Source organism: Perca fluviatilis, chromosome 10 (genome assembly GCF_010015445.1).
Source record: "Perca fluviatilis chromosome 10, GENO_Pfluv_1.0, whole genome shotgun sequence".
Taxonomy (NCBI): domain Eukaryota; kingdom Metazoa; phylum Chordata; class Actinopteri; order Perciformes; family Percidae; genus Perca; species Perca fluviatilis.
This window is the reverse complement of record NC_053121.1, coordinates 17,707,915-17,727,989: the sequence shown is the minus strand read 5'-3', so window position 1 is coordinate 17,727,989 and position 20,075 is coordinate 17,707,915. Positions and strand designations below refer to the sequence as shown.

At 39.7% G+C, this 20,075-nt stretch overlaps 1 protein-coding gene across 2 annotated transcripts in view; it reads left to right on the top strand.

Annotated features, from left to right (window-relative positions):
• The first annotated feature begins 4,975 nt into the window (after positions 1–4,975).
• atrx (ATRX chromatin remodeler) overlaps positions 4,976–20,075 on the top strand; it is a 43,315-nt gene continuing 28,215 nt past the window's right edge. Inside the window, exons 1-15 of one of the 2 annotated variants that reach the window (XM_039812936.1) lie at positions 4,976–5,178; positions 6,806–6,937; positions 7,902–7,963; positions 8,069–8,118; positions 8,238–8,359; positions 8,456–8,536; positions 10,205–10,314; positions 10,427–10,494; positions 12,929–15,006; positions 16,997–17,069; positions 17,753–17,910; positions 17,993–18,142; positions 18,265–18,382; positions 18,491–18,590; positions 18,871–19,044. In XM_039812936.1, coding sequence (XP_039668870.1) covers positions 6,931–6,937; positions 7,902–7,963; positions 8,069–8,118; positions 8,238–8,359; positions 8,456–8,536; positions 10,205–10,314; positions 10,427–10,494; positions 12,929–15,006; positions 16,997–17,069; positions 17,753–17,910; positions 17,993–18,142; positions 18,265–18,382; positions 18,491–18,590; positions 18,871–19,044 — 3,351 coding nt within the window. In that variant the 5' untranslated portion in view covers positions 4,976–5,178; positions 6,806–6,930. The remainder of the gene's footprint in view (positions 5,179–6,805; positions 6,938–7,901; positions 7,964–8,068; positions 8,119–8,237; positions 8,360–8,455; positions 8,537–10,204; positions 10,315–10,426; positions 10,495–12,928; positions 15,007–16,996; positions 17,070–17,752; positions 17,911–17,992; positions 18,143–18,264; positions 18,383–18,490; positions 18,591–18,870; positions 19,045–20,075) is intronic. The other variant, XM_039812937.1, reaches the window with a different exon arrangement.

Below are 20,075 nucleotides of genomic sequence, written 5' to 3'. Positions count from 1 at the left end.
TATCAACTTTACTATCAAAGTTCCACTAGGTGCATGGAGTTGTCTATGACTAAGCAATTACCTGCTAACCCTTTATCAGCAAAACTCGCGCCATGGTCATCACCTTGTGTTAACATCCTATGAAGGTTGTCCTAATGTGTAAGGAAAATGGCACAGAACATCTAACCAAATCTGATCAAATACTATCATTTCAACTGTTACATTAATTTACACTATACATACTGTATGCCTTAGTTTAATGCACTAGTATGATGTTGAGAGCGATGATTTCATTTTATGATATTCTGTAGTGGAGTTTTATTTTGTATCATAATTTATGTCAAATGTTTACATCCACCAAACCCCGGGATTTTCTATTTATTAATTGATTTTACACATTTTATCTCACATTTTTGTTGCTCTTTCTTGGTTTCATGTTTATTGGTCGGATTTAAATAAATAAAAAGGTTATGATGGCAAATAAGAGCCATACAAATATACTTTTTAATTGCATGTCCTACTGTTGGAGAATCTGTAAACCCAGTAAGTAATTGGTGTCTTAAAAAGTAAAATCATGTTCAAAAAAATGAAAAAATAGTCATGTTAAAACATTCTTCAGTGTGAAACAGCTGTTACTGTTTTATTTGAAAGATGAGGATAGATCGCTGATACCTAAAACACCAGCAGGCATGCTGTGAACAATATTGACTCCAAACGACAAACCAATGTGCCATTATAATTTATTGATGTATAAATACAAACACTACAAAAATAAGATATGTAGGAAAATAAATATTACATTTACAATAAATAGAAATAAGTTACATATATATGACATGTGTTAAATAATACATATGATCACTCCTAATGATTCAAACATTGGCTGAGATGGATCTTGCATAGCGGTGTGCAGTGGTTGATGTCTCTGAGAAATTCTAATAGGGTTTGGTTGGATCCAGTTGTGGGCAGGGAACAATTGTTGTTATTCCCACACTGAAACAAAATCATGATGACAATTTTAGTTTTAAGCGCACAAAGATCTGAACACACAAAGTGATAGAGAATATGTTTTACATTAAAGAGCGTATTCATTGTTAGAACAGATGCCTTTTAGAGTCACTGTAAGCAATTTGAAATTTCATTCATTCATTTTTGGTTTAGTTCAGGACTAATAAGCATGTTCAATAACATTGAATTCCTCTTTACCTCTTTGTTGAATTGATGCAACACACGGATGAGGTATTCTGCATGTAGTTTATTGTTGGCTTGTGTATTATTGTAATGCTCCAGAGCCTTCTCAGCCAAACAGAAGAAGCCCTTCTGTGTAGAGAAAGGCACAATTATGAATGTTATTTAATAAGCTGAAGTTATGATTTAATCAGTTTAGAGAAACAGGCTTAACATCATCTTGCGAAGTTCACAAGTTGTGCATCTACTATGTCAGACAAACTTAATGTACAATAATAACAATAATCAGAAAAAGATGTCCAACATACCACACATGTTGAGCCACTATCTGATATCTTGATCACTGTTCCACTACTCTTCTGACAAGATAAGAAATATAAGTCAGTATATCATAAAACAATCAAAGAAACAAGCACACCACATGTATTTTTGTGGTTTTCTTACCGATTCTTTGGCCAGTATCTCCAGGGACGTGGCACGTTCAAGAATATCATCTAGTAGCTGTTTCAGCTCATTTTTCTTTTCATGGGAGGGCTCCTTACAATGTAGGGATGCTGCGTAGACCATCACACACATGATCATCAGTGTGAGAATTTGAAAGTTCTTCATGTCGTTAAAAGAGACCGCGAGCGAGCACTGTCAGGTTGAGCAGAATAATAACCTACATACGCTACTGTTGCTACTTATACTTGTCATCATGCTGACACTCTTAACACTCTAAGACCACAGTATACAAACACGTCAGAGGAGGAAGAAACCAAATAAGGTTTGATGTGTATCAACTTTACTATCAAATTTCCACTAGGTGCATGGAGTTGTCTATGACTAAGCAATTACCTGCTAATCCTTTATCAGCAAAACTCGCGCCATGGTCATCACCTTGTGTTAACATCCTATGAATGTCCTAATGTGTAAGGAAAATGGCACAGAACATCTAACCAAATCTGATCAAATACTATCATTTCAACTGTTCTATTCAAGTTTTATCAAGTGTATTTTATAATGGCTGTGTCCTTAAAGCTGAATTGAACAGCCTGCTGGGAAACAGAGATATTACTCTGGATATTTTTTTACTTGTTGCATCAGAAAAGCACAGGTGGAAATGATGATTAAAGTTTCTTATTACGATATAAGTCAATATTTTAAAGTATGTCATTACTTTATGATTCTTAGTCAATGTTCTGACATAGTCAATATATTGAGATTCTATGTCAATATTTTGAGATATTAAGTCCATATTTTAAGATACTAAGTCAATATTTTAAAGTTTCTCATTACTTGGAGATTCTTAGTCAATATTCTGGGATACTTAGTCAATATATTGAGATATTAAAGTGTGTGACAGTGAGCTTGCAGGCAGTCATTATCATTAATATATTTAGAAATAAGCTGTGCTTTTTCTGTTCCAACATGTCAAAATGACTGTGGTGAGTAGGCACAAGGAAAATAGTTTGAGTCAAGCTTTTAGCATTATCCCACACATCAGGGAGAGGAAAATGTGACTGACTGTTATCCTGCCAGCTTTCGTTTCCTTTTTACTCTGGGTGACAAGACCCCAAAACAGCTGTTTAAGTTACGCCTGCTCGTCTGTCATTCTTAAAATACAGAAGAATTGTGTTGTTATTGAAATAAAACAAATGAAACAGTAACATAATAAAAAAAGACGATTACTTTATCAAGATAATATTGCATAAAATAATTTAAGTAAACTAGTACAGGTGATGGCTGCCAGCATCATACCAATAATTTCAAAGACAGACCAGTTGAAGAGTACTTAATTGAAATTGCAGCATATTTAGTTAACTGTCTAATAAAACTGGTCATTAGACAAGTCAGAAGCTCAGTTTGAACACTAATTGTTAATAAGATAAGATTGCAGAGTAGGAAAGTGACTGGCAGTTTTAGCTGAACTTCATAATCACATCTCCACATCTCTGCATACACTGACAACCTTTGAAGAAGAGCTCCATCTTTAGGTGATATTTGTAACTTATTCACAACATTCACAGTGCAGTTTATCTATGCTCCAAATAATTATGTTCTTTGCAATTAGAAAGTTGTAATGGTAAACTTTATAATACAAATGTTCATAAAAATGTATAACCTAATGAAATACATAAATAAAATAAAACCAGAGGTTCCCAAACGTTTTGGCTTGTGAGTCCTTACGAAAAAGCTGTTTGGCGGAGGCCACTTGTCATGTCTACCACGAGTTGTTAGCAGTTCCACTAAAAGTGGATGGGTCAATAAAGTAGCAGAAAACAGAAATACTCAAGTAAAGTGAAAGTAGCCTACCTCAAAATTGTACTTCAGTAGGCCTACAGTATTTGAGTAAACTTACTTTCCACCACTGCTGTTTACACACTGATACATAAGTATTAACAATCTAATAATTGCATATAGTATACAGGCTATCAGTCATATAGTGCCATTTTTCTGCATAATGAGTACTTTTGATACTTTAATACTAGATGACTCCCAAGTCAAGGCTGTTGTCCTTCCACTTCCTGGGCTCCATCATCTCCCAGTGCCCCAAGTGGGAGCTGGACATCAGCTCTCTCATCTAAAGCACAACAGCGGTTCTTCAGATGTTCTTCCTGCGGCAGCTGCAGAAGGTCATCCTACCAAAGACCATGATGGTGCACTTCTACACTGCCACCATCGAGTCCGTTCTCACCTCCTCCTCCATCACCATCTGATACGCTGCTGCCACTGACAAGGACAAGGGCAGACTGCAGCATATCATTCGCTCCGCTGACAAGGTGATTGGCTGCAATCTGCCGGCCCTCCAGGACCTTGAGGTTGGCAGGAAAGATTGTGGCCGCCCCCTCCCACCCTGGACACACTTTTTGAAATAACTTTTCCCCTCCGGCAAGAGGGACCATAACCTCATGTCACAAAAACACTTTCTTGCCGACTGCAGTGAGCCCCATCAATAAGGCCCGGAACCCCCGATGACACGGACTCTTAACCAAATGTGACAATAACGCACATCAATATCCCTGACCATTGCATATTATATACAGTAGGCCTATATATACTGTGAACTTTTGCACATCAGCAATATTTTTGCACACCCTGCACAAAACAGAACAGCCTTCTTTTCCTTTCTAAAACAGTTGTTATTGTGTCTTTTAGATATTTTATATTGCAATATTTTTATTCTATATGCCTATTTATGTTCTACTTTGCTTTATTGATTATTTCTTTTTTAATATGTTTATTGTATGCACAAACACACCAAGGGAAATTCCTTGCAAGTGAAAACTTACTTTGGCAATACATCTGATGATTTTTTTTATTAATTAATTAATTTTTTTTCTTTACAATGTTGTGTTCATACTTAAAATTATTTGAATACTTCTTCCACCACTGATTATTTTTGTTTTTTTTTTTTTTTTTTTTAAATCTATTTATCAATTTTGCTACATCACGTTGAGAAACTTTACTGAAGCTGCGACTGCCCAACTATACTTTAAGAAACAGAGACATTTTGTTTAGATAATGTTTTAGAGCTTGGATGAGAGAAAGCTAAACTGTGCGCCTTTCTCAATCAACTTTTCTCTTATCAACAAATGAATTGGAAATACACATGGATGTATTTAGAGAACTACAGCCATTGATTTATTAAAAGCATGGATGTATTAAGAGAACTAGAAATTAAGAGCCAGCAGAATTTCACTTCCTAGAGAGAAAATCTTTCCCTCCTCGGCTAAACGAATCAATAAGCTCCGCTGAGCCTGGGCCACTCAGAGCGGGAGAGCGCCTGAGACGGTCAGCCAATGGGAAAGCTCACAGGATTTAGGCTAGATGCGCCATTTTGCTGCGTCCACAGCCATCCGGCAAGATGGTCCCCTTGCTTTGTCTCCCCTGACCGGAGTTGTTTCTGTATTCTGAGGCTATACTTGTTTCCCCGCAATCGAAAATCTGCAAATTGGATAGAACAGGGTAACCTGTAACAAAAACTAAACGTGTCTGTGTCCGTCAAGAAATGACGACGATGAAAAGCAGGTAGGAACACTGTTTTAACTCGTTTGTTAAGACAAGTCAATTCTGCAATGATTACTGTAACGGCGAGCCGGGCCATATCTGCCTATTGCTAACGTTAGTTAGCAAGCTAGGCTAGCTGAGTTATAGCTATCAGCTGCGCAGCCGGCAATGTTGAAATGTGTACACACGCAGATTCAGATGTGCATATGCTTTATACAGAATTATTGTCAGTAATTCAAATTTTAAAAAGCGCTTGTTTGTAAAAGTGCAATATTATTTTACTTGGTTTGTATTGTAGCTAGCTAACCGTTACAATGCTACTTTGGATGCTACTACTAGGTAACGTTAGTGTCAGGATGCGGTTAGCGCCCTGGTTCGTGCCATGGTGTCGTCAGAAGGAGGGAAGGCCTCCTGCGCGTGCATTTTTCGGTGCATGCCCGTGCATTGGACCTTTTATGCACTGCCGAGATTGCAACGTGCCAGGGCAACTTGGGGCAGTGAAAATAAGTAGTTCTGCATTAACGGCCACCGCTAAACCTGCTATTGTTAGCGAGCCTAAATTGGCATCCGTAATAGTAAGTAGTTCCTGTGTTGTCAAAACATGGAACGGCTGCGTTGAGATAGAATCATCACAGACCAAACAATGCAGGAGCGTACGCTGCTTGGTACGCGAGTGGGCTCCTTTTTTGATACATTTTAGGCATAGACTGTAACAGTCTTATGATTTTAGGCCTGGTTGCTGCTGAAAGTACTGAGCGATAGCTCAACACAGCTCGTAGCGGTCTAATCAGCACATTATGATGACGCAAAACGGCACAATAAACAGCGGCGCCTATGTCTCCAAATGCACGTAAAATAATGTAGGTAGCGCCCAGATTTATGAATTTATTATCACACAAATGCTCCATTAGGTTAAGCGTTAGCCCGATATCATATAATATTATATAATACTATTATTACTTATTTACTGTAGTCGGTGAAGTTGTTGTCGTCCCCCTTTATAGACTTACAACAGCCAAACATCGTCAGCAACCTTGCATGGAGAAAATCCTTAGGAATATAATTGTGTAACGTTAATTGTAGTTACTTATCTTTCTTGAACATATTATATGATTATTACAAATGTTCACATATGTTTTGTCAGTGCAATTGTCTTGCATAATGAAAATATAAACAATAGTTAGGCCTGTGTGAATTTGAAAATGTTAGTGAGAAGATGAAATTGGTGGATCTTTTGTAATTTAATCTATGGCTGCTGTTTATTTCCTGTTTAATTTTTCTGTCCAGTTCGGTGCTTTACTGTATTAAGTATTTTTTCGGCTGAATGACAATACACAATATATGTGGGTATTTTCTACAAAGTGGGCTTAATGTTCAGTTGTCAAAGCCGCATGTCGCAAGCTTTTCTTTTTTTTACTGTGGTCAAAATAAAATATACAGCTGCAACAGATGTAAATGTATCTAAAATAAACAGCCTATATTAAATAAAAAGGCCTTCTCTGAGAAAGCTCCTTCAGTTGTTTTCAACAACAATAACTGATTAAAAGTAGGAGAGCTCAAGTGAGCGTCTGATGGACTGAATGTATGATACAAAAACTTTCTTTGATTATGAAGCTGATTGTTACTGTACAATTCTCTGCTTTGTCAGTGAAGTGTATGAACTACACAGCAGACTGGATTCTCTACTCAGAGTGACGGCTGACTCATCGTGAACAGGTCCAGTGCGGGTTGAATTCACATTGGCAGGTCACCTGCGTTATATACGTCCCGTGTATGAAAGGTCTGTATTGTCACTAGGGCTGGGCAAAATATAAATATCGTGATAGAAGACTAAACATTAATCGAAAAAATAATTGATTGAATATCCATCTCACTCGCTTTACTCATAGAACTGAAGTTAAGGTTGTAACAGTAACTACTGTTCTTCTGTGTTTTGCGCTATGTTTTTTGCCTCTGCGGCCGCCACAACGGAGCGTTACCAGCAGAAACACTGGTACGATTACAGGTCATCCTCTCCTCCATAAAAAAAAATAAACAGCTGTGCAAAAAACAATTTAAACTAAACGTTGCGCGATATCTTCCTCCGTGTTGCAGGCAGGGTTTACGCGGGGTCTTAAAAGGTCTAAAATTTCAAAATTGTAGGCCTTAAAAAAAGTCTTAAATTAGTAAAGTATTGTCTTCTAGGTCTTAAATAATTTCAAACAGATCTTAATTTTTCTACATCCATGTAAAGCTACGTCTAATACTCATTGAAATACTTTTTTTTTTAATTCTCTGGTGTTAGAGTTCTTTCTTCCTATAGTCCAAATATAATTTGCTGTATATGTATAGATTATTATTACTATGTGTCGCTTTTATTCAATTTGAATACATTATTCACTTTGCAAGTATTTTTGTGACTCTGCAATGTTGTGATACAGGTCTTAAATTTAATGCATAAAGGTCTTAAAAAGTCTTATATTTGACTTGTTGAAACCTGCAGAAACCCTTTGCAGGTGAGCGAGTGAGTGGGGGCGGAGTTGCGTGGAGAGTGTGAGAGAAGAGATGCAAACACAGGCATGGCTTTACGGAAGCTATGTCGATATAAACTGTGTTGTCTTACTCCATATCTTGTTTGAAAATATATTGATATACCTTTTTAAAAAATCAATATACCAGCCAGCCCTAATTCAGATATAACATTGTACAACATCTTAATTTACCAGTGTGTTCATAGGCAAACAAATCTTCATGTGTCTCTCCAGGTAAAATGAGTCTGGCTTCTTCTGAATCACACCTAGACCAAATGTCAGAAAAAGCAGAGGAGGTAAGTATGCAGCCTCTTGGGCAGTCAAAAAATGTGTTTTGACCTATGTTTATGATACTGAAATTCTTCAATTGTCAAGCTATTAAAATGTTGTATTCTCGTCAGCCTGGTAGCTCAACAGAAACTATGAAGCCTTCCTCTTCTCGCAACAAGAGGTGAGGAACAATTTTTTTTTTAATGTGGCTGTTATTGTTTTGCTTGCAGTTCCATGTTTTCAAAAGAGTTCTCACAGACAAAGGTTGAAATATTATAGCTATGTGCTAACTCATTTTAGGAAGCCCGCCACTGTAGCTAAGCACACTGAACTGAATGAATCGGATGCCTCAGTCGAGAGTGAAAATGAAGGGGCCACTTCTGACAACCCGTCAGACAATAACGCAAGCAGTGTATCTAAAGGTGTGAACTATGTACTTGTTGGTCTTGATCAAGATATCGTTGATGCTGAATAGGATGCAGGTTTGGGACTTTTTTGTTTTTTCCCCCTCTGATTAGGCACTTTAGTGATGAGGCCATCTGGGAATGAAAATAAAGGCGCCATGAAGCTCAGAGTGGATTTTAAACAGAAACATACAGGTAACTTAATTATATTATTTGGTATGTTAAAGGTCGGGTTGGTAAGGTTGAGAAGCTAACGAGATTTGAAAGTAGCATCTCCTCTGGGCTCAGTCTAACCCCTCCCCCTGTCCTCGGCGCTCCCCCCACACACAGACGTGCACAAGCACCACTTCAAAGCGAGGTGCAGCTCTGTTTCAGAGCAGAGTAGAGAAAGGACTGCATTTTCACTGATCAAAACTCCTTCATTTTACATACAACTACACAATTTATTTTATTTATTCCCAGGAGGAATTAACTGTACAAAGTACCCTTATCTATTTTTCATATAAACAATAATAAATATATGGTAATCAAAAGTTTGTAAAGGGCTACAGTATTAGCAGACCGGTCTGGCTCTGCATGTGGCAGTATCATCAGCTGTGGCAAACTACTCTGGCAGTGATTGTCCTTGAGAGAGAATATAGAAAGACGCCCACAATGAACAACAGTACCGTTACCATTTCTCTGGCGCAAATATTTAGTACCAATATCATTGATAACTCATTGTGTATGTATTGCCCATCAAAGAAAACAATACACTTCTGCATCAAGCTATAGGCCTAATGTTACTCACCGGTCAGACATACGTGAGACAATAGTTGACAGCGCAGGAAGAGGTGGTCTTATCGATCAGTGTTTCCACGGTGTCGACGTCAAGTGATCTTTGTCAGAGCTACAAAATAATAATTACAAAAAGAAAAATGACCCCGCATCAGCACATTTGTGAAAAGTCAATATGTAAATGACACAAATTAGTGTTTTGTTAGATAAGATTATGTAAACATACTTTAGCTGGTATAGCTTACTAGTAGCCTAGATCGATAGGGAAGATAACTTTAGCAATCGGCTACTATGACTAACGCAACATAAATAGCTAACGTTGGCTAGAAATTTCTTGAAAACAACAAATCAGCCCTCCCATTAAAAATGTGTGTTTTTGGGGACAGATTATACCACCCTCTTTAAACTAACAAAACACTTATCTAACAAAACATAACGTACCTGTCTAACAGAAAGACCGCAAACAAGGCTTCACTTTCCCTTGCACCCCCCTCAGCTTTGCTGAAAAGCTATGCCAATGTTTACTCTAGTTTGTCTTCTGTATCTGCAGCCCCTTTTTAGTCGCCTCTTTTTCAGCTTCAGCCTCTTTTCTTTGCCTTTTTAGCAGGGCAGGTGGTTACAAGTAAGCAAGGCAGCAGCAACTTTTACTAAGTTTTCTCAGTGGGTGGGTTTTCTCTCATTCTGCAGCAGACTTGCAGTAACTCCGGTGGCATTGACGCGCACTGAGCTTGGGCTCGTTCACAGGAGGGGTAGAGTACGCGTAGAGGGGCAAGGAGGTGTTACATTTGTTGTTAAACCAATCAAACCAAGCGGGCTGGTCGAAGTTTTTACAGGATTACAGCAACTACAGATGATGGATCTTTTTCGCTCCTTTTTCATAACCCATTATTTACAGCTGTCAGGGTGTAAAGACCATTTCAAAAAATATATTAAAAAGTGTATTGGAAAAATGTTTTCTAAACCCTACCTTTTAATGTTAACAAGAGAACATGCATGGGATGTTTTTGATACCCTGTATCATTTAATGAGAGAAAAAAGTGAATGGATGAAAGTGACAATTAATGATTTCTTTTCTCTTCATCACAGATGATACCCTGCAGAAGAAAGTAAGCTGCACTGCCTGTGGAAAACAAGTAAACCAGTTTCAGCGGAACTCTGTGTATGAACATCCTGCACTCAAAGTACTTATCTGCAAGGTAGGAGAGTTAAATTATACATTTTGCATTTTTTCATAGATATTATATGGATGTTCCATACTGACGTCTTTCTATTTTTGATGTTTGATCACATTATTTCCTATTCCTCAAGTCATGCTACAAGTATTACACAAGTGATGACATCAATAGAGACTCTGATGGGATGGATGAGCAGTGCAGGTAAGGCATTTTACACAAGATCAACAAAACATTTATTTGTCAAACGGAAGTGAAGAAGATGCACAATTAGGAATGCTAATTTACAGTTTTTTTTCTGACCGATAGCCGACCCTCGTTAACTGATCATTAAACAACAAGCAGGCAACGGAGTCCCAGTTCACCCGTCCGGGAGACTCAGGCATACTTTCCGCGTTCTGTGGACAGCTGAAGACTTGTACTGGTCGTGCAGCCACTGTGTTCCGTGCATTGTCATGGAAAACATGCAGCCATTTTCCTGGAACTGCTTGGGCGACCGACAAAAGTCCACAGCAGTCCGCGGCGTGTATATCTGAGCCTGTCTCCAACCGCATCTACCTGCGAAGCTGGCAGCTAGCCAGATATACTCTTTGTTTAGGATGGCCGATTGGGACCCACCAGTGCTCATTGATATAGTCACGTTTGTCACCAAGCTCTCCGTTGTAAACACCGTCTAGCAGAGAGCCACAAACAAAAAATGAGCAGCTTAAAACACAACTTGCTAGTGCAAAGTTAGCACTAGCATGTTAATTAGCAAGAAGTTAAGAAATAAGATTGTTTAGCCTATTTTTCTTTTATCATGCAAAAATGTTTTTTTAATAATTTTTAATAATAAAAAAACCCATTTCAATAATATTGTTTCTAATTGATAGTATAAATCGGCCAAATTCTTATTGTCAGTGAATGGTTAAACGATTAATGATTAACATTCCTATGCACAATAGAAGTAAGATATGAAGACACTTGCAACCGCTTAACCGGTATTGCCGTGCCTCACTGTGACTTTAACAAACTGCAGAGTTTCGCTCCATTTGCACCGCAGCTCTGCTGGTGTGTGTGTGTCGGCAGGCACATACACTAGGCTGGTGGGGCATTCTTCTTCTTCTTCTTCTTCTTGAGCTTTTAGGGGCAGACTAGAAAACTTGTGGCGTATACTGCCCCTGTCAGGTGTGGGTGATAGAGTGAGGGAGAAGTAAGAGAGTGACAGCGATTAGCTTTGGAGCGAGTACCGACTCTAGAGTCCTAGTGAGAGAAACAAAGTGTCTCCCATGTGTTTTCTGACCACGGTGGGAAATCTGTAGCAGGAAAAGTTGATTTCATGTTGTTTATGGGGAAGGAGACCCAGGAAATGAGCCGGGGGAAATGCAACGCTACCACGCCACGGCCGAGCGACATGGACGTCAGGCTACGGCATATGTAGACGCAGAGGGGTCTGTGGGGCTACGTCGTCGATTTTACGCACGTCTATAAAATAGCCTTTAGAATTTTTTTCCCACCGAACCCTACTCGGCTGCTGCTCGTTAGCTAACGTTAGCTTTCTAATTTCACCCACCCAACATGCCTTCTGTAGTGGAATGGCTTTGAATGACGACCAAAAACGCTTGTCTTTTGCTATGAACATTTACTGCTCAATATGTTGCAGTTTTACACACAAGGAAGTGAACAACTTAAGCTTGACGGACATGTTTTGCATCTAGCGTCTCAGGTTCATCTCAGTAAGCTAGCAAGAGTACACAACAGACAACTTCTGTGTAGGCTACTTCAAAATAAAAGCACTTCCGGTGACAGTTTGCAGTAAAACTAAATTACTGTTAAATAAAGTTGTGTACCTTTTCACATATGTAAATCAAGTACTGTAAATAATGTAAATGGTGAGTTTTAATCACACTATAATTTACCATTTCCTTTAGACTGTTTTAAACTAAACAACATGAATTTCTTATTTAAGTGCTTTAAACAAACATTTCACAGCACCTTCATCATACACTGGTTAGCGAAAATTTGCCAAACAAAATTGTCACTCATCTGGTGATAGCGATGTGCTTTCCTACGATGTGAAAAGAGCGTGTGAAGTAAGTTGTTAACATTTAACTATTTTAGAGGCTGTGGACGTTATTTACTTCATTAATGGACTGAGGATGGGAGTAGGATTCGGTATTCGGGTTTGGATTTGGCAGAATCTTAACCAGTGGATTTGGTATTCGAGCCAACCCCAAAAATCAGGATTCGGTGCATCCCTAATATTAAGGCTCAGTCCTTTAATTAGGAATGCCACAGTCAGGAAATGCACCGTTGTTGTGCTGTCTGCTTCCCCCTCGGTGCCCATGTCAACCATAGACTGTATATAGATCGTACTCCTGCTACACTGTGCTGCGACGCGGCTGCTGTACGGAGCGGAGCAGAAACTTTCACTGGGCCGCTGATGAGCAGAAATGAACTTAATGGGTTTTCTTTCTATAGAAACCGCACAGCAACGGGCGGTGGGCAAGAAATGTCATCGGTGTATGCACGACCAGCGTGTAACACCGACTACCACGGCAAGCCTTTTTCCAAGTGCCAATCATTTTGGAAACATTAGTATAAGAGAAGAACTAATTTGCTTTATGCCCTAAATCTCAGTTGAACCTTTCCTCCCCAGGTGGTGTGCTGAAGGGGGCAAGCTCATCTGCTGCGACTACTGCAACAACGCCTTCTGCAAGAAGTGCATCCTGCGCAACCTGGGCAGAAAGGAGCTGTCAGTAATTACTGATGAAAACTCAAAGTGGCACTGCTATGTCTGCAGGTCAGAGCCCCTCCAGGATCTGGTCTCCAAATGCCACCGCATCATGGAAAAACAAGAACTCAAGCAACGAAAACCGGAAAAAAACGAGGAACGTGAAAGCAAGAGACACAAGAACAAAATGGTCAAAGAGCACAAAGCAGTTGTCAATGGGAAAGAACATACCGAAGGTTCAGGGACCATGACGTTCTCTTACAAAAAACTGCAGGTACCCAAGGAACTTATAAAGAAAGCAAAAAAGCTTGTTGAAACAACAACTGGTCTGAACAATACATTCATCCAGTTCATCCAGCAGGCAGCCGAGGAGCAGGGAGATAAGTCTATCAGGTACCGGCATTTAAAAGCCTTCAAGGCTGTGCTTGCTGATTTGAAAAAAGCCCACAGTGCTTTGGAGGAGGCTTTGGGACCTGAATTTAAAAACATGGAGTTGCAGAATGGTAATGAAATGCAACATATTGTGAGAAAGAGCATAAATATCGTAGCCCCTGAGGAAAACGACCACATGGATAATGTGGCGGATGCAGATGATGCCAACACAGAAGAGAATGTTGACGCAGAACAGGAGGCTGATATAACCGAGGAGGCTGACGTAGAAGAGGAGGCTGACGTAGAAGAGGAGGCTGACGTAGAAGAAGAGGCTGATGTAGAAGAGGAGGCTGATGCAGCAGACGAGTCGGACAAGGAGCAGCTTAATGAGCAGGAGGTGAACAATGATCAAGTGTCAGGTGAGACTGAAATGAAAGACAACCAAACAAAAACTGATTCACCCAGAAAGACAATCAAAACGGAAGAATGTGATGATGGGCTTGCGTCAGCTGGTGAAATGTCCCTAGATCAAGACATTATGTCTGTGCCTCCTTCGGTTCCTGAAGAACTTTTTCAGATGGTGGAGAGTCTTGCGGATTCAACCATGCTTTCACAGACTGACACCAATGTGGTTACAGGTGCTAATACAAAGTCAAATGGAAACTCAACAGCCTCTCAACCCACCCAGCCCAAGGTGAAGAACCTCATAGTCAAACTGACTCCTGTACCAGTTGTGACGACACGTGGGTCCAGGTCCTCCAGGTCCAAAAACAAAGAAAAAGACGGAGAGATGCAAAAAAAATGTGAAGAAAAATGTGAGAAGGGAAAAGATGATGCTTCTGATGCAGTAGATGGGACAGACAGCCCACCACCAAGCCGTCGCTCTAGTAGACTGAAGACCACTCCCTTGAGAAAGCAGGCTGAGAAAAAGAGCAAGGAAGAATCCTCTGAGTCAGAGTCCGAGGAAGATAAGGTCAAGGCCAAATCTTCCAAGAAATCCAGTCGCGCCAAAAAAGAGGATGGGGAGGAGGCCAAGGATTCCGAGAAAAAGACGGTGGATTCTGACTCGGACGAAGTTCCTAACATACTGCTGGAGAAAGCTGCAGCAGGCCACAGCACAGATGAGGAACAGGGGACCACAAGTGCTAAAAAGTGTTTATTCAAACTAAACAACACATCCACAAAGGATACAGACAAAGCATCCAAACGCAAAAGGAAATCTGAAAGCTCTGATTCAGACTTGGAGAACAAAAGCAAAAAGACCTCCAAGAAGAAGAAGAAACAGAATAGCTCAGACTCCACCAACTCCGACTCTGACCAGGAGAAGGAGACAAAGAGTAAAGCGGCCACAGCGAAGAGGAGATCTAGCCGTGTGAAGAAACAAGATGAAGCAAAAGAGGAAGACAGAAACTCACCTGAGAGAAAGGCAACCAGGGGGAGAAGGTCTTATGAAAATAAGCGCAAGGGAAGGAGCCCCAAAGCCACCTCCAAGCTGCAGTCATCCTCCAGTGAGGATGAGGAGGAGCAGCCGGCTGAAGGTGACTCCGGAGAGGACAGCGACGAGCAAAAGATCAAACCCATTGTGGATGATAATGTGGTCGGAGGAAGTGGACCTTTCCATCAATCCTCAGGTAATTTGGTCTAGAAGAGAAGTGTGTTCAGTGGCGCTCAGATCAGTGTCCAAGAGTTATAAGAAGAGGCTCAACATGTTGGGAACTACGTTTAATTGCTTTCTTGCTCAGAGTTCTATAGAAAGATTGATAGCACTCATGTTATATAAAATAAAAAAAAATATGTAGCTGGAGCCGGCAGGTGCTTAGCATAAAGCTAGCCTGGCTTTGTCCAAAGGTAACAAAATATGCGTACCAGCACCTTTTTTAAATTTCACTAATGAACTAGGGGTGGGGGAAAATATCGAAACAGCATAGTATCTCGATATTTTTAGTGGCAATACTGTATTGATACACAGATGCCATGTATCTTTCTTTTATTATATACACTACTGTGTAAGTTTGGGGTCACTTAGAAATGTCCATTCCACTCAATTACAGACAGAATACCAGCCAGTCCTTCCAGAGTTTTTTGTGATTGTTGCGGGCAAAAATCCCTGATTATGTGGCACGTTTAAAAAAAAAAAAATAAAAAAAAAATGCGATGGAATATGCGGGATATTTAAGCAATTTTATGCAATGAAATTGCGGGTACTTGCAAAAACTGCGGTTTGATGAAAAAGAGAAAAAAGGTGATTCTCCCAACACCCTGATTTTCGATGATGTGCACATCACGTAATTACGTCACTTCATAACGTTCCCATGGAACGTTCCTTTTTTGCAACGAAAATGCGGGGATTATGAAATCATGCAAGCCCTGCATATTTTGCGCGGAAATTGGCAATTTATGCGGCGAAAGTGCGGCATATTTCATAAATATGTGGTCCCCGCATAAATATGCGGACTTTGGCTGATTATGCATTGAATTATGCGATCGCATAATCGCGTTTTTCTGGAGGGACTGACCAGCTGAGATCAGTTGCATTGTTTATTTTAATCAGGGCAGCAGTTTTCAGATTACATTATGTTTTTACATAATTGCAAAAGGGTTATTCATCCAATGTTCCAAAGGCACATTCTGTTTACTAATCTGATATCGTTTTAAAAGGCTAACTGAGAAAACATTGGAGAACCCTTTTGCAATTATGTAAGCACATAAAGTAATCTGAAAACTAGAAGTGTTGAAATCAATCAAATTTTCGATGCATTGAATCGTGGACATCGACAGGCTCATAATCGATTATTTCTGTTTACAATTTAATGTAGGCCTAACAACATTTCTGTTTACATATTCTGTTATGTTTTGCACATTCAGGAAGTGCCAGGTGCTCAGTGCTTTAGATTTATGTATCCAATTTATTTAGTATTAGAGCACTAAATGTACAATGTTATGTTTTTGAAAAGTTATGAATTAAATATCCTACATGGCTTTAATAGAAAAAATTATTTTACGCATCGTGATGCATCGAGATATCGAATCGCTGACATGATAATCGTAATCGAATCGGGAGATCAGTGAAGATTCACACCTCTACTGAAAACTGCTGCCCTGGTTAAAAAAAACAATCCAACTGATCTCAGTTGGTATTCTGTCTATAATGGAAATTTCTAAGAGACCCCAAACTTTTGAGCGGTAGTGTATGTGTTGGTCAGTTTGTCTGCTTGACAATCCCATTTTGCAGCAATAAAATTGAAGTGAGATTAACAAACGGTGAAATTTATAGTTTTAGATAAAACAGATGTTGACAAAGTTCCCTTTTGGGGACATAATTTGAAGTTGGAAAAAAGGTAATAAATTGCAATATATTGCAGAATATTGCAATATGTTTAAAATCGCAATAATCTCGTATCGTGATTATATCGTATTGTGAGGCCTCTGGTGATTCCCACCCCTATAATGAACAGGTTATCTCATTTGCTGAAGTTGAAAAAAAAAAACACATGTATAAAACGTTACTTTCCAGAGTCTTGCCAGGCAACTGCAAATTTGCATATTTCGCAAAATGTCAAATTATTCCTTCAATGACTTACGTGCTCTTCCATTAACCATGTGTGCTATTTTGTTGTGTAGGAGATGAAGAGTGCGATAAAGAAAAAGTATCTCAGGTTTGTGAAGATGATGACGATGATGATCCTGAAAACAGGTACAAAACAACAAAAGATATCAAGAGTTATGTCTACAGCATTCAAGGTCCACAACGAAAGCAGTTTCTTTACTGTGTGTTAGTTTTTAGAGCAAATGTAAGGATTTGAATAGTCTATCAGGTAGAGCTGTTTAACTTAATATATTAGCTTAGCTCTGATGGCATACTGCGATACTCGACTCACCAATCCCAGTGTGAAGGCTCACAGCCGGGTCCTTACTGAAGAGTGTTGTGTTGTCATTTAAATACTTCAGACCCTGTCCTCTGGGAAGCTTTTCTCTCTGGTTTATCTCTGTGAATCTGTACCTTTGCTGATAGCAATGCCATAGTGTCATGGTATTTCTATAGACACGCCTGTGTTTTCATCCGTAATCCATTTGCATGATCCAAGGAGAAATTGATATTCCATTCATGTAATATTCCAGTTTTAAATTGCTGTGTAGTAATAGTACATTTTAGAAAAGCACTTTTACTTCTTGTTATTAAATATACCATTTTCAATTATGTTTTCATTAAGGATAATCAATTATTTGCTTATAACGGACTATTTGTAATATGATGGTGTTTCACAGATTTTTTTTGTGTGATTCTGTAGAAGCTCATTTTTCTTATTTGATATAATTGACCCCTTCTTCCCATTTTGTCGGTCTGTTTGTGTGTCTTTCTTTACTTTTTTTCTGAAGGATTGCAAAGAAAATGCTTCTCGCCCAAATAAAATCCAACTACTCTTCTGGAGCAGAGAGCTCCTCTGATAATGAAGGAGCAGATAAGGACGAAAAGTCCTCCAAGAAAGTTAAAAAAGAGGAGGATGAAGATGAAGAAGAAGAAGAAGAGCAACAAGGTAGCATACATATAGCTAGTTGCTTTCAAATAAGCCCCTTTTATTGTGTATCATCTCAAACAAGTTGTTTCTCTCTTTGAAGACAAGGATTCAGAAGACTCTAGCTCTGATGTTGAAGTGAAGAAACGCGGCAGACGCCACAAATTGCTTCGTCATAAACTCTCGCTGAGTGAGGGTGAATCAGGAGAGGAGCAAGCTGCCAGTAAAGAGAAGAAGAACAAGAAGAAGAAAGGTTAATTTAGAATTTTTTCATTTGTATGTGATGTCTAACAATATGAGTGCAAATATTGTAAACAGAATTCTAATGCCGGCAAGTGACTTTTGTTACTTTGTCTTTTTGTTTGTCTGTCTCAGTGGGCAGCGATGACTCTTCAGACTCTGACTTTGAGAAGTCAGTAGAGTCCAGTGAAGAGTCGGGGATAAGCGAGGAGCTTAGTGAATCAGAGAACGAGGGAAAGCGCCGCAAGACCAGGTGAGAAGAGAGAACTTAAACCTATCAATAGTAATGTATTCCTGCCACTGTAACTGGATTGATCTCCTACTGCTCTTGCTTTGATGGTATCCTGTTTTGTGTCTGAAGATCTGCAAAGAAGAAGGACCAGGAGAAACCAAGAAGTTACAAGCAGAAGAAGAAGCGACGCAGGATCAAAGTTCAGGATTCCTCTTCCAGCAATGAGAAGGTGTTTAAAATGCAGAGCACTTGGTCGTAGTCTTGAACTGTCTTTTTTTTTTCTTCTATGGCAGGTTTTGCCAGGCGGAGGAGATGGACCCACAAAACGTTTACTAGTCAAGTCATGCGTGAAATATAAAATGTTATTTGAAGTTACCCCTGGAGCATGTTGTGAGGATTGTTGAGGGCACAAATTAATCCTAGGGTTGCTCGGCTACTGATCGTAGGCAGTGAAATTATTTCCTAAGGGCTGAAGATGAGAGGGCTGAACTTAATGTTAATTTTCACAGAGTGGAGAGGATGATGATGACCCAGATGGAGAAGAACGCAAACAACGCAAAAAGATCCGCAAAATCCTGAAGGACGACAAGCTGCGGACAGAGACGAGAGATGCTCTAAAAGAAGAAGAGGAGAGGAGGAAACGTATAGCTGAGAGAGAGGCACTCAGGCAGAAACTTCGAGAGGTATAATGGAACGTTCTGCTGTTAATCTAAAGCCCTGAGCTGTTACATTCCCAACACAAGGATTGGTTAGTATCCTGATAATACTGCGTGCAAGTTAAAATGTTCAAGACCTCATTCAATGCTGAGATACAATTTTGAGGATTTTCCCCAGTTGTAAGAGGAGGTAAGGACTGGCTGAGCAGTGCTGTATGATACAAAAGCAAATAATGGACTCAAGTTGATGACCCATAACCACTGTGAGCTAGGCAGACTGATAACAGTCCAGCCCGCTGCTCATCGCTCACTCTGTCAAACACTTGGAGAGTCCACTTTGCTTAAAGTAATTAAACCCCAAAATGTGCTCATCAAAGTGTGAGAAACAGGAGTGGCATACATCTGATTAAATAACACTGTCTGCATGACAGCCCTAGATAAGCTTGGTACTGCTGTAAACAACATGATTAATCGGTACCTTTTTATGCGTTTGACAGTAGTTGGGATAAAGTGCATAACATATTTGGATTGATTTTGTAAAATAGAAGACCAGCCATTAAGGTTCTTACCCACTGCTAGTACCAGCTATGCTCGGCTCGGCCTGGCCACGGTGCCCCGTCCTCCTTTTTCCATTGCAGATTTAGTACTGCCTCATGTGAGGTGAGCGTGGCTGGTCGTCATAGCAACGGTGTGACCTAACGCAACACACACACAGAACGTTGAAGGTGTGTTGTTTTTGACTCTTGGCATGTGGCTGTTGCCACAGCCAGTAGACAAATTTTGTTTCAAAAGAAGCTGGAGGCAGCAAAAAAAACTACCGCTGGCTAAACTATGGTACAATTTCCCACAAACAGGAGTTTCAAAAACCTACTGCGGTCTTCTTCACAATAAAACATCTTTGGTGATACGTCACACGAGTCATTTGGCAAGGCTATCTCCTCCACTATCTTGTCGTAAGATATGAGATGAATTGAATCGAACTAGAGTTTGTTTGCCCCGCTGGTGCGGTTTGTTTGGGTAGGTGAGTCCGCGGCAGTCGAACTCGGGTGCGCACCAAA